This window comes from Elephantulus edwardii, unplaced genomic scaffold (assembly GCF_000299155.1).
Source record: "Elephantulus edwardii isolate Elephantulus edwardi_28Jun2011 unplaced genomic scaffold, EleEdw1.0 scaffold00001, whole genome shotgun sequence".
Classification (NCBI taxonomy): Eukaryota; Metazoa; Chordata; class Mammalia; order Macroscelidea; family Macroscelididae; genus Elephantulus; species Elephantulus edwardii.
Window position 1 is genome coordinate 46,739,291 of NW_006399751.1, and position 13,661 is coordinate 46,752,951.

Below are 13,661 nucleotides of genomic sequence, written 5' to 3' on the forward strand. Positions count from 1 at the left end.
GGGACCAATGTGGTAGGGCCAAACAGCAGTTTGTATTCTAAAGAAACGAAATCTTCAATATTGGACAACTTTTTCAAGTGCTGTTGAAATATGCAATAAATTTGGTTTATATTTTTTTGTTCTTCTGTGTGGTTTTTTGTTTCATTTTTGTTTTTGTTGGGTCCCCCCCCCCTTACTTTAAGGGGCGCGAGCCGGGTCGGGGGGGAGCAATGTAGTACCTGAAGATGGGGGTCGCGGATCAGAGATGCAGGGGTGTGTCCTGATCAAGGCTTTTAATTTTAAAGGGAAGAAACAGCTTACCTTTTTCCTGAAGAGCCCAGTCTGGTGGATTAGAACCTCTGGACAGGAGTGGCCTTTTGGTTAGTAGAGCAACATGCAGTGGACTAAATTACTATTATCAGGTGATATTGACTCGAGTATGACTTGTAGTGACCCTATGAACAACAGATCTGAACTCTGCCCTATCCTGAACTAGCCTTACCATCTCCAACACACTTGAGCCCATTGCCACTATAACTGTGCCAATCCATCTTATAGAGGCGTCTTCTCTTTCATAGACTCTCCATATTTCCAAACATGATGTCCTTTTTTCAAGGAATTGTTGTGCAATGTCAAGTCCAATCTGACCCTCTAGCAGGTTTTCAGAGACAGTAAATGTCACAGGAGGAGATTGCCCATCTTACTTCCATGGCAGCTGCTGAATTTGAACCACTTACCTTTGCATTGATAGTGCAGTACCTTTTCATTAAGCCATCAGCCATTCCTAACAACATACTTGAAGTATGTGAAATCAAGCTTCACCATCCTTATCTCTAAGGAACACTCAAATTGCAGTTTCTCCAAGACGTATCTGTTGGCAGTCCATGGGATATTCAGTAGTTTCCTCCAATATCACGACTCAAAGGCATTGATTCTTCTACCATCTTTTTTCATTGTTTGGCTCTCAGATGCATAGCAGGTGTCTAGAAAGACTGTGGCTGGAATTGGTGCACCTTAGCATCATTGCTCTTCACTAGAATGCCTTAATGAATCTTGAAAGTATATTAACTAGAGATTATTAATAAAGGATATTACTTAGATTTACATTTCAAAGGATCTCTTTGGCTGCAGTTTGGAGAATAGAATGGGAGAGAGGTAGAAGGATTTAGGAATCTGGTTAGGAAGTTGTAGGTTATAATTGTTGAAATTGGGTGTTGTTGTTGTTATGTGCCATCGAGTTGCTTGCAACTCATAGCGACCCTAAGTACAACAGTCCTAAATTCTGCTCTGTCCTGTGCCAATCTCACTGTCTCTGACACACACATTCCTACTACCCCAGTCACCGAATCAATCCACCTCCTAGAGGGCCTTCCCCTCCTGCGCCTGCCCTCCACCCTCCCAAACATGATGTCCTTCCTCAAGGACCAGTCTCTCCTTACAACATGACCAAAGTACGTCAGACGAAGCCTCAGAATCTTTGCCTCCAAGGAACAGCCCGGTTTAATCCTCTCAAGGATGAATCTGTTTTCTTAGCAGTCCATGGTACCCTCAATACTATTCTTCAGCACCACAGCTCAAAGGCATCAATTCTCCTTCTATCCTCCCTAGTCATTGTCCAATTCTCTGATGCATAACAAGTGATTGCAAAGACCATGGCCTGTACCAGATGCACCTTAGTCTCCAGAGGGATACCCTTGCTCTTCAGTACTTTACAGAGGTCCCTAACAGCAGACTTTCCCATCGCAATACGTCTTTTAATTTCCTGGCTGCTGGTGCCAAGAGTGTTGATTGTGGAGCCAAGCAAACTAAAGCTGTGAACAATCTCAATCTCTTCACCATCCATCCTGATGCTGCCAATAGGTCCAGTGGTGAGAATCTTTGTCTTCTTGACATTGAGCCTCAATTCATATTGAAGGCTTCAGTCCTTGACCCTCTGTAGCAAGTGCTTCATGTCCTCCTCAGTTTCAGCAAGCAGGGTTGTGTCATCTGCATAACACAGACTGTTGATCGATCTTCCACCAATCCTGATGCCACATTTCTCCTCATAGAGCCCAGCCTCCCGGATAATCTGTTCTGCATACAGGTTGAAAAAATTGGGTGTAGCTAGGGTAAAAGGCATATTTTGAGAGATTAGATATTTCAGTATTTTTATTACTTGTAAATAGCAAATTCAATGTACTCATCATTCTCTTATAATAATTACCAAAACATTGCCTTTTTAAATTTTTTAACTTCACTAATCATCATCTATTTGGTTTATAGAGACAGATTAAATATCTGATGTATTTCCTTCATTTCCCAGTAACTTACTATGTTTATTTTATTTCAGGTTGATCTCCTATCAAGAGTTTTTGGCATTTGAATCTGTTTTGTGTGCTCCAGATTCCATGTTTATAGTGGCTTTCCAGTTGTTTGACAAGAGTGGAAATGGCGAGGTGACATTTGGTAAGGAATGAAAAAGATTATAGGTGACAAGTAAAGTCATTGAGGATGGTCAAAATCTATTGCAAAATCTGTTAACAGTAGACAATACTGCTTATTTCAGACCTTAGTCAATAAGTGATGTGTTAATTTCCTAAAACACTAGGCAAAAGACCAAGAAATCTAGGAATGTGATTGCTTCAGTTCATTGAGCAACTTTCACATTCCTTAACTAGGAGGTGTTAAACTTTTGCACTGGGTGAGCCCAGGCAAAACTCTTTATGAAGTAGGTGGTGAACAATATGGAATAACCTCCTTTTTAGAGGGATTTATAATGAAATTCAGAGGTTCTCTGCAGCATCTGAAATATTGCTACCTATGTCATTTTAAACATTCTTTAAAGAATGAGACTGAAAGAGGAAGTTCAAGGAAAATTAATTAGTGTTCTCTTAACTTCCATTTTAGATTTTTTATTTTAGAAAACAAAACTAGAACATTAAAATTACTGTCTGAGTTGGACATGTAAATGCATTTCAGTCTCATGGTAGACCCATAACACATTTCTTGAAAGCTGTATAGTAAAATTACTGTTTCTTCTATCCCTTTGTTCATTTTTAGATATGTTCTTTTACACAAATTGTTGCTGTTATGGGCCACCAAGTTGGAAGCTATTCATAGCTGATCCTCCAGTAGGTTTTCAGATGCTGTAAATTACATGAGAGGAGATTGCCCATTTTTCTCCTGCTAAGCGGATGGTGAATTCAAACCACCTGCTTTGTTGTGACAGCACAACTTCTTATTCACTAGGCCACTAGAACTCCCTTTGCATTAATTATTTGTCTAATGTGGGTCACAGGTAACCTGAGGGCACATAATACAACAACAGCAACAACCACCGTAACAGTGCAGTCAATTTTCCTGCAACAGACTTTTCAGTAAAATAATAAGAGTGTTTTGAGGGTGTTGAGCCCCTTGTTTGTGAATCAGCACTGGTATGCATAGAGAAACCATTGAAAATCAGATTTTCCTGATCCACAGCTGCTAAGTGAATGTTTATTCACTGTGGTATTTGACTTGTAAATAGCATTTCATTAAACCTAAATGAAGGGATATCACTGCCATGGTAAGAATGATGAGAAAATATAGATACTCTAAAGGATCAGTGGTACCTTTCTTCCCTCAGAAGGATAAGTGGTACCTTAGTGGGTACCTTTTCTAGCTTGACGTTGACTGTTTCCTTCTTTCTGCTCATTGCCCTGATTGTCTTCTGTGTAAGAAGACTTTTCAGATAGAAACATAATGCAAAACTCTTTAGGTTTCTGAGGATAACTATGTATTCTCTATGTTGAAGTGATTCTGTCTCTTACAGAGTGTCTCTTCAGAAACACCTCGGTTCTGTAGTTTAAACTACAAAACCTTTGTCTTCTCACCATTCTACAGTTAAACCTGTACTGCTAATAATGCTGCATTTTCTGTCTTCAGTAGGTATCATACGTGTTCACACGTCTTACTTGCAAATGTGGTACAGAACTGCTTGGGGAATAAAAATACAGATGTCTGAGTTAGTGATATGTACTTATATGGTGTGTTATTGTCTAAGAATTAGACTTTCCTAGACCAAATTCCAATTTATTTTATCCCTCCTTCCTTGGTATCATATCCTTTGTGTCTCCTCTATTTTTCCCCCATGCTCTACCCAAATTCTAATTTAAAGAGTATGTCACTCAAACCGGTACTTCCAACACACTAATGGAGATTCATGACACTCTTCATCAGTAGATCAAATATAAGGGCAAGATGTAGCTGAGTAGATTGTGTTATGCACATCTTCTTACTTCATGTAGATGAAATCTTCCAGTGTTTCTATGTCCTAGACTTTTTTCCTTGTCCCTTTAAACAATGACTTATGATTGTAAATTCAAGAAAATAGAATAAAGATTTAAAACAAAATAAATTGGTTTTGATTATAGGACCTAATTTGAACTGGAGGCTCTATGCACCCTTCAGAGTCCTGTTTTCATTATCTTCCATAATCTGGAGAGAGTTTTGGGGAGTAAGAGAACTGCAGCCCATGTCTGCAGCATCTTTGTGACCTCCGGTTAGCTGCATGGCTCTCTTGATGATGTGCCTCGTTTCCCCACCCATCCTGCCTCTTGGGTTTTGACAGTTGTTCCTGAGACGGATTTTCCTAACTAGAATTCAGTGACTCATAATGAAACAGAGAATGATTAATTTTATACTTTTATAAAAAGAAGAAAAGCATTGAATCTGTTATAATGAATGTCATTTAACAAGATTTCTAAGGCCTACTTATTTCAGACTGTACTCAAGACTACAGAATTTCTGCATAAGGAAATAATTAACTTGGAGTTTATTTTGATAGGATTTTGGATCTGTGATGAAGGTCAGTTTTTATGTTTGTACCCACTTAATAAAATGAATTGTGCTTATATATTTGTAGACACGTGTTTATGTAGAAGGAAAATTTAAATTCATTTTAACTCTTAAGTTCTTGTCACCAAATGGCCTTATGTTTTATAGTTTGGGGCTTTCTTAAAGTATAATTTTCTCTTGTGCATGAAAAGAAAAAGGTGGGAGACAGTATTGGATATAAGGTACAATGCAGGGAGAAAGCTATTAGGCCTCCAAATAGTATCTCTTATGGATTATGATGATACTGTTATTTGTGTTCTTATGTATACTATTCTCATCTGTGTTTTTCTTTTTTAAGATATGCTTTTTATAGACATCAAGTTATATACTTAAATTGTGTGCATTTTTGCAAGTATTTTTATAAAAGCAGTGCCAAACAACATTTACTTGAGTGCAGAGCAAGGTTTTTATTGTTAGAGAAGCCCCCGCTGTGAGAGGCATCTAAGAGAGATTATTTACATTGAGGTCTTGGCAATTCATTTCAGAACTTGCAAGTTTAGGAGAAAATTTTGGAGTTTTTAAAGAGTGAATAAAACCATTAGTTAATTGTTTCCTCTTTTATGTTTCTTTAATAAAACTTCTAACGCATGCTGTGGGTGATAATTTAATGGCTTGTGTATGTGTTTCTGCCTGGTGGCATGAGCCTTGTAGAGGCCATTGCATGACTGGTATGTGTGAGACACAGTGTAACTTTCCTTTGGTCTTATTATTATCCACTAGTGTACTGGATATTCTGCTCAATAGAATTAGCATTTATTCTTCCTAATGTGTTAATCACTGCCATGCGTTTGCCCCCAGGAAAACCTGTTTCACAAAGATGCAAGCATTCACAAAAACAAATCAACCAAAACCTCTTCTTATCTATTAACTAATAAATGAGTATAAAACATGTAATATGTCTTAAGTTCCCTATTAAAAACTCACCAACCTAAATATTTGCTTAGGAATGTAAATCCCAGAGTAAGCTTTTCCAAGGGCACGTCTTTACTCTCTGACTATAGAATCAGCAGAAAAGACTGCTTTTAATTCAGATTGTGGTAGGTCAGTTTTGTTTCTCTGTTATATGCTATTTTCATTAAAGGGAAAAAAATATATTGGAGTCATATTATTAAAGCAATTGTTATAAAATGTTTTAGCAAATAGAATTACAGGTATGACAAATACTATACCCTTAGTGGAAATAAAGCTCTAGATATGGAATAATAGGACATTCAAATAATTATAAATACCTGGGCTAATCTGGTAAGAAGGAAAGCTTCATTCACCTCAATATTTAAGTTAAATCAGCAGTTGTTGGGACTCCTTTCCTTTCTTTTTTTGTTGTTAGGTGTCACCCAGAAAGTCATATTTACAGAGTAGCTTACAGTTCAGAGGAAAAAAAAACGAAAGAAAAAGGAAATTATATTATTAGTTTATATACTATTTGATTTATCTAATTTGTTTATTAATAGAGGCTTTTAAAATGTAAATTTGTCTTTTCTGAGAAATGGACCTTTATGTGTATTTGGCAGAAGTACTACTCTATTGGTCCTTTGTACAGTGTGATTTTACTTTCTGGAGGAAGATATAGAAATATTTGGCCTTAGAGAAACAGAGGAAGTCACCAAAAGCCCTAATAATGCAACTAGAAGGAGAACCCAGAAGGCTGGGACTGAGTCTACATGCTGGATTGCTTGGGACCTCTACCAATTCCTATTGTTGGTCTTTTTGGTATTGTCATTTGTTTCCCTTTGTTTTCTTTTTTGATCTCTTAGTTGTTCCTCCTCTCTCCCCTCAATCTTTCCATCTGTAATAAGAACTGTTCACTGCCACAAGGCTCAACATTGTTTTTGTTCCGCTTTATACAAGGATATTAATTGTTCTTACCTATGGTAAGAATCCCTCTAAAAGCCTCTCTGGCTTTCATTTAAGAACTATGCAGAAACTCAGCTATTGAGGTATATTTTCCCCCCTTTGACAATAAGAATGTTTGGTCTCAAGCCAGTCAATTGAAAGCAGTGGCTCCTGCTGGGCTGGAATCCTTGGCATCAGGATGTCGTTGGGCTGATGGTAGGTGGGCTGAATCACAGGGCTGATGGCTTGTATACCTACAGGAGGAGTTCTCTGGCCACACCGTTGGTACAGCAGCTCCTTCCAGGCTCATTCATGGAACAGGCATGGCGGCAGTCTTGGAGAAGAGTGCCAGCCCCGGTCAGAGGTAATTTTGTACTGCAGAAAGGTGAACAAGACCAGTAGGAAACACCCATAAGAACCAGGGGAGGGATGAGGGTGGATGAGATGGGGAGACACAGTATGGGCTGCTCGGGAAGTTAAAATCTCTGTTAAGACGTATTTACATAATTTATATGCTTCAGTTTGTATTTCTTCTTGTCCAATCATCATAAGTGACTGATACAGCTAATCTCACTAATGTTATCATTTGTGAACATTTTTACTTAATCACAGTTGTCACCATTACCTGCCCTCCTCCTGACAAATCATTGTGCTCCTCTCCTTTGAGAAAAAAGAACATAATGACAGGCTACTTTTGTATCTGGCCCCAACTTCCTTTTCAAAGGAATTATAAACCATCTCTTTGATAAGCCTATGCTCTGCAGGAAGTGAAAAAGTGGTCTATTGTTTTCTATATGTCAGAAAATGAATGGATTCCTATTTCTCTTAGCAATGCCAACCTCATATAAAACACTAGATCATAATCTTGCTGCCAATAAGATGTGACTGCCATATCCCTTTCATCTAGACCAGAACTATGGCCAATGAAAAAGCATTCTTGGGAGTGCTATTAGACTATGGACCCTTGTTTGCCACTGGAAAGATGGGATTCTTGCTGGGAGTGGGGGTGAGGAACTTCCCATACCGTTTTAGTTAAAAAAAATTGTATTGGATATATTCAACATTATTGGTTCCCTCCATGTCATGCAGGGCCAAATAAAACTGGGTACAATAAGTAGAGTATCAGCTATTGGAGCTCTTGACTCACTAAAGTATAACCTTCTTCAGAAAAGGAAGGAATAGAAAGAAACTTGAGATGTCTCAAGCTTTGGTATATGGATCTCTCTTTCTGTATATATTAATAAGCACATCCTGGTTAAGGCTAAATGGTGATTGTGAATTGGACTTCAAAACAATAGTTGGATTATCTCTATAAGGTTCCTGAATCAGCCTCAGGCAATTTTTAGTAGAAACAATAACAGAGGAACTGGTAACCAAGTATGTTTGAAATTGTTAATCCTAGTAACTCTAGTTATAGCCTGTGACTAGGCTGAAAGAATTAAATAGTGTCAGGAGTATTTACTAAACCACAGCATATAATAATGGTCATAACAAAACTATATACAAAGCTATCATGTAACCATCTAAAGAGAAATGGGAAATAACTGAAGAAATATACATGAAAATAGAACACGTGAAATTAGAACACTTTTTGTATCCAGGAAGGTTATTCAGAATAACTAAACCACTGCTTTCAATTAGTTAAAAAATACTCAAAGATTTTGAATAAAAATTCCAAGATTTTATTTAGACATAACTAAGAGATTTATGAAATTATAGAAGTATTTTACCAAATATAAATGAAACATTATAATTTTGCTTTATAATTTTTTTCTTATTTTGAAACTTTGATTTTAATACGGCTTCACGCTTATGATTTTTTGTTTTCTGATATAAAAAGGGATTCAATTTTGTTCCCTCATATAAAAATTATGTAGCTTACAATATGTACAATTCTTATTAAATAGCTTAATCTTGCTTAAAACAAATGTTGACCTTGTTCTACTTAATAATGAATTCTATTATTATTTATATTGATATAGTAATTTGTTTCCCTTTTGTGTTAACAATTAATTTCTTTAATTTTACACTTTTTTAAAAACCTAAAAATAAATAATAAATTAGTTGGGACTCCCTCGTTATCAAATCAGAACTGACTCATAGCTAACCTCTCAGATGCTTTTCAAGAGGCTGTAAATTGCACAGGAAGAGATTCTCCGTCTTTCTCCCACCAAGTCACCAGTGGATTCAAACTGCCCGAGAGGTAGATGTCTTCTTCAGGTTAAGGGCACAACTCCCTATGGACTATGCCACCAGAGTTCCCCTAATTTGGGATTTGAGACAGTTAATTAAATAGAAAGATCTTTTTTATTTTTTTTAAAGTCTTTCCTGATTTGACATACTCCTTTTAGTCATTAATATTTTAAACCCTTGTTATAAATTTTCCTCAATATTTAGAAACTTTAATGTATTTTTATAACTTGTTGAAATTACACATAAATTTAAAAATATTCTTTGTTTTTGTTAAAGTCCATGAATTGATTGAAGTCCACGAATTTCTGTTAATTCATTGCTTTTAGAAACAAAAACCTATATATTTGCTTTGTGTTGATGGAAAGTGAAGTCACTTGTCATTTGCTTGAATACTGTAGCTATTAGGCAAGAAATGAATGCTGTGTTACATTTAAAAGAGAATCCCATCTCCCCAGTGACATCCAATGCCTTCTTCCAACTTTTCTGATTGCTGTAACCTGTTAAGAGCTGTAATACTAAATACAAACAAAATAAGATTTCCAGTTCAGGATTCTTAGCCTTCCTCACCAGTAATGCTTTTATCAAGGAAATAAGGTATGCAAAATTAAAGGGAATCCATTAACAATATGAAATTAGTATCATATTGAAAGAATTCACACACAGTAGAGAAAGTAGCATAGTTGGAGGAGACTATAAAACAAACTTATATTTACTAATTCTTCAGTATAACCTAAAGCTATTCATGGTAAAAACGTTTCAACTAATAAATTGGCTTAAATTTGAAAATAATTTTATTCTTAAGACATCGGTAAAACAGGCTTCTGCTTTCTTAACTTTGTTAATATTTTTTCCTTTTTATTTTTCATTTTGGCATGAACTTCTAAATTAGTCTATCCAGTCTATGCTTGTTAAAGTACCAGTCATTTGTGAGCTGCTTTTTAAGTGCTGAAGTGTGTAAGGAAGGGAATGACATTGTTAGTGCATGAAGGCAAGCCTTCAGAGCAGACTATAAGGTTTTTGTTGTTATTTTATCCATCATGACTGGTTCCTCTCTAAAAGTTAGTGTACTGTGTTCTTCTTTACTTAAAAGTGAATCACTAATTCTACTTATCTTAGAATATTTTAATAATTGAGACTAATAATCATGGTTTTTATGGGAATTTTGAAGCTTTGTGTCAAGACCGTATTTTTTGACAATATCAGAAGCTTTTAATAAGGTGCTGCTGCTGAGCTAATGATATGCTTTTGGGGGTATTTCTTATACCTATCTTCAATAGACATTTTCAGGCTAGAGTGAATGTAATAATCAAGCCTCAATCAAACCATACTTAGTATGACAAATATTGTATTATACTGTAATTTAGGTATTCATGCTTCTGATAAAGGGCTTAATTTGACTCCTTGAGGAACTGGGAAAACTCGATTGATTTTATAGTGGAATGCAAAGTAGCTGCCATTTATAGTGCAAGATATAAATCACTTCCTAATTAAAATTAAATCAAGAGAAATTAAGAATCTCATGGCCTTATATGTAATGGTACACAATCTTAAGTGTAAAATTATATTTTGTATCAATTGTGTTCCTATGCATGTGTTTCTAGGCACACACATAAAAATTACAGTTAATCTTAATAGAACTAGATGATATTGACTTAAAAAACTTCTTTTAATTTCCTTCTGTAGGAACATTGCAGTGGATTAAACTGTTTATTCTGGTTATAATGGACTTATTTTGTTTTCCCTTTTAAGAAAATGTCAAAGAAATTTTTGGACAAACTATTATTCATCATCATATCCCTTTTAACTGGGACTGTGAATTTATCCGACTGCATTTTGGCCATAACCGGAAGAAGCACCTAAACTACACAGAATTCACACAGTTTCTCCAGGTAAACTTAGTTTTAGGGTTTATTTCCCCCTCTCTAAATATTTTATTGTGTTTTTCTTGGAAGTTTACATAGTAAATGAAATTATTGTTCAACAATTTCTGTACATATTGTGTGGTAAGATTGGATATATTTTGTATAATGTGTCAACATTTTCATTCATTCTATTCTGGTTGTTCCATTTCTGTTATCTAGCTTCGCTTCCCCACCCACACCTTTTCATCTTTGCTTTGTTTCTTTGACTATTAGATTTCATAGGTGATTTTTTTAAAAGGAATGCAGTCCTTATGAGTTGATACTGTTTATTTTATGATCCAGTCTGTTATTTAGCGAAAAGATGAGCTGACAGTAGTTTCTGTATAAAGGGCATGTGAGAGTATTAGTCTTGGATATTCCTTTAGTCAATGCTAGTTCAGAAGTCTATTTTCTTTTTAAATAATTTGAGCTCTGTTTTATTCTTTTTTTTCCTCATTCTACCTGAGACTATCTATTGTTTACCTGTACAGAACAGTCAGTAGTTCAGTAGTGGTTGCTGGATACCATCGAATTCTTCTGGTTTCAGGATAGATGAGATTTTTTTCCCCCTCCTCCTCTTTATGAGACAGAGAGAGGCCAATGGTTTAGAACTTTATTTTCTACAGCAGTTGCACCAATTTTTTTTTTTAACTTTCTGACCTGCTTCATCATCCTCGTAAGCTTGCTGCATAGTCTTGTTGAATTTTAGAATCTCTTTCACCTTCATCCTGGAGAGCTCCTTTGCCTTTCTCTTATGTTGAATCTTCTGTTTGTTGGATTTTGTCTTTTCCTCTATCATAGTTTACACTTCCTTGTGGTAGAATATGTTTAATAAGGACTCCCCCAGCAAAGGTGCCAAATATATACACTTTTTTTGAGATTCTGTTTACGTGAAAATGTATCTGTCTGCTCCATCATTACAGTTAACTAATCCTAGTAGAAATTTTTTTTCCTTATCAATTTAAAATATTGTTTTTTTTTTACTTTCTAGAGTCCAATCTTGCTGTTGATTCTGTTGAATCCTATTGTCCTCGTTCAACAATTACCAGATCTTGGCCAGTCTTGCTTTATCTGTACTCTCATTCTGCCTCCTGTAGAACATTGTTTAAGTCAATCCCACAGCTCTCTGTATAATCTGTGATACTTCAGATTATATTCTTATAAGATAATTAAAAGTCTTTCAACTGTTGTTTTTATGAACACAGGAAAAATTACTCTTTTATTAATAACATAGGTTTACCCTTATAATGGAAATTATGTTTGGTTTTTAAGACAAAATCCCACATTTTCTTTACCATGGAGTGTCATTGATAAAACTGCCTTATATGTGTTGTTACCATTGAATATTTTTTGGAGGTTAAGGCTAGAAAATAGGAATACTAAAGACAACAGAGAAACAAAACAGCGACAATGAGAAATAAACGTATATAAGACAAGGAGTTGACTTGTGAATGCTTCTGATAGGAGCATGATATCTGTGCCATGAATGTTCTACTTTCAAACAATCCAAGGACATAAAAACTCCTGCTTCATCTAAAGGTGGTGTGGTAGGAACTGAGGTATGAGGTGGAACAAGTTAGGGAGAATGATGTAGTGAGAGCGGAAGGACAAAAAGAAAACAAAAATCATGATAGTGATTAATTTTGTACATACTTACTTTCTACTTGTTCTTTTCAAGGAAATACAAGCATGCTTTTGTTCTGTTTTCCTCAATAATATAATTTCTTTCAGGTTAGCTACTGATTGATTTAGTGAGTTTGTTATACTTGTCTCTAGCCTATAAACCTACTGAGGACATGGGAAAAAATACTAAATAAACAAAAAAGTACCAAACTTGTTTCATTATTAAATATAAAGCAAATATAAAAAACCATATACAAATGTACAGCTTTATGGATTATCATAAGGCAAACAAGTTTAATGTCTTTTAATTACCCAATAAGCTATCATAAATTCATAGCTAAATATAACAAAATGAATTAATAAAGTGTTGAGACTGTTGAAAAGCATTTTAAATATCAGAAAAAAGTAAAGCAGCATAGATGTCTAAGTTTTCCACTGAAAATTCCTACTTAATCTTATTCTTGAATAATGTGTCCCTGTACTTAAATGTGACTAATTTCTAATGCTGCAGACAGTGTAGAAAATTATATCCAACAGCACCATAATTGGGATGTGGATTATATTATGGGTCCCTAAGCAGATGCTCCATTTTGATTTTTTTTATGGTATCCAGGATATTTTTGTCACATTTTATTGTTTGTACTAATTTTTTTTGTATTATTTGTCTGTATTATTTGTCTAATAATTCAAAGGTCCAGGATATTATGAATTGTTATACAGTTTTAGATGATTATATGTCATTAATTTGATTCTTACTCAAAAAGGCACTATATAGCAGAATAGAATTTAACTGTCTCATAAGTTTTTCTAGGTCCTAATCTTTATGGGAGTAGATAGACAGCTTTTTCCTTCCATTGATTGGCTGGTGCATTTTAACCACCATCTTTCAGTTAGCAGTCAAGCACTTAACATTTGCACCCCCAGGACACCTTATTTTATGATACCATCCACCACCGTTGACTTGATTGCTCTTATTATTGACCTCCACTCAGTTTCTGAGGCGATAAATCTTTACTTGAGCGAGGACACCATCTATCCTTTTCCAGCAGAGTGGCTGGGGAATTCAAACTACTGTCCGTACATGTTACATGTTATACCACTAGTGCTCCAAGTTTATGATTAACTATGTCTAAAATCAGAATTCAGTTCATTTTCAGCACAACCCTGTTTGCTGAAACTGAGGAGCACCTGAAGCACTTGCTGCAGAGTGTCAAGGACTGCAGCCTCCAATATGGATTGAGGCTCATTGTCAAGAAGACAAAGATTCTCACCACTGGA

The 13,661-nt window shown here is 35.5% G+C and overlaps 1 protein-coding gene across 2 annotated transcripts in view; it reads left to right on the top strand.

The window, feature by feature from the left end:
- Nucleotides 1–13,661, top strand: part of SLC25A12 (solute carrier family 25 (aspartate/glutamate carrier), member 12) — a 148,433-nt gene that overhangs the window by 60,538 nt on the left and 74,234 nt on the right. Inside the window, exons 4-5 of one of the 2 annotated variants that reach the window (XM_006878838.1) lie at nt 2,309–2,424; nt 10,609–10,748. In XM_006878838.1, the coding sequence (XP_006878900.1) occupies nt 2,309–2,424; nt 10,609–10,748 (256 nt within the window). The remainder of the gene's footprint in view (nt 1–2,308; nt 2,425–10,608; nt 10,749–13,661) is intronic. The other variant, XM_006878839.1, reaches the window with a different exon arrangement.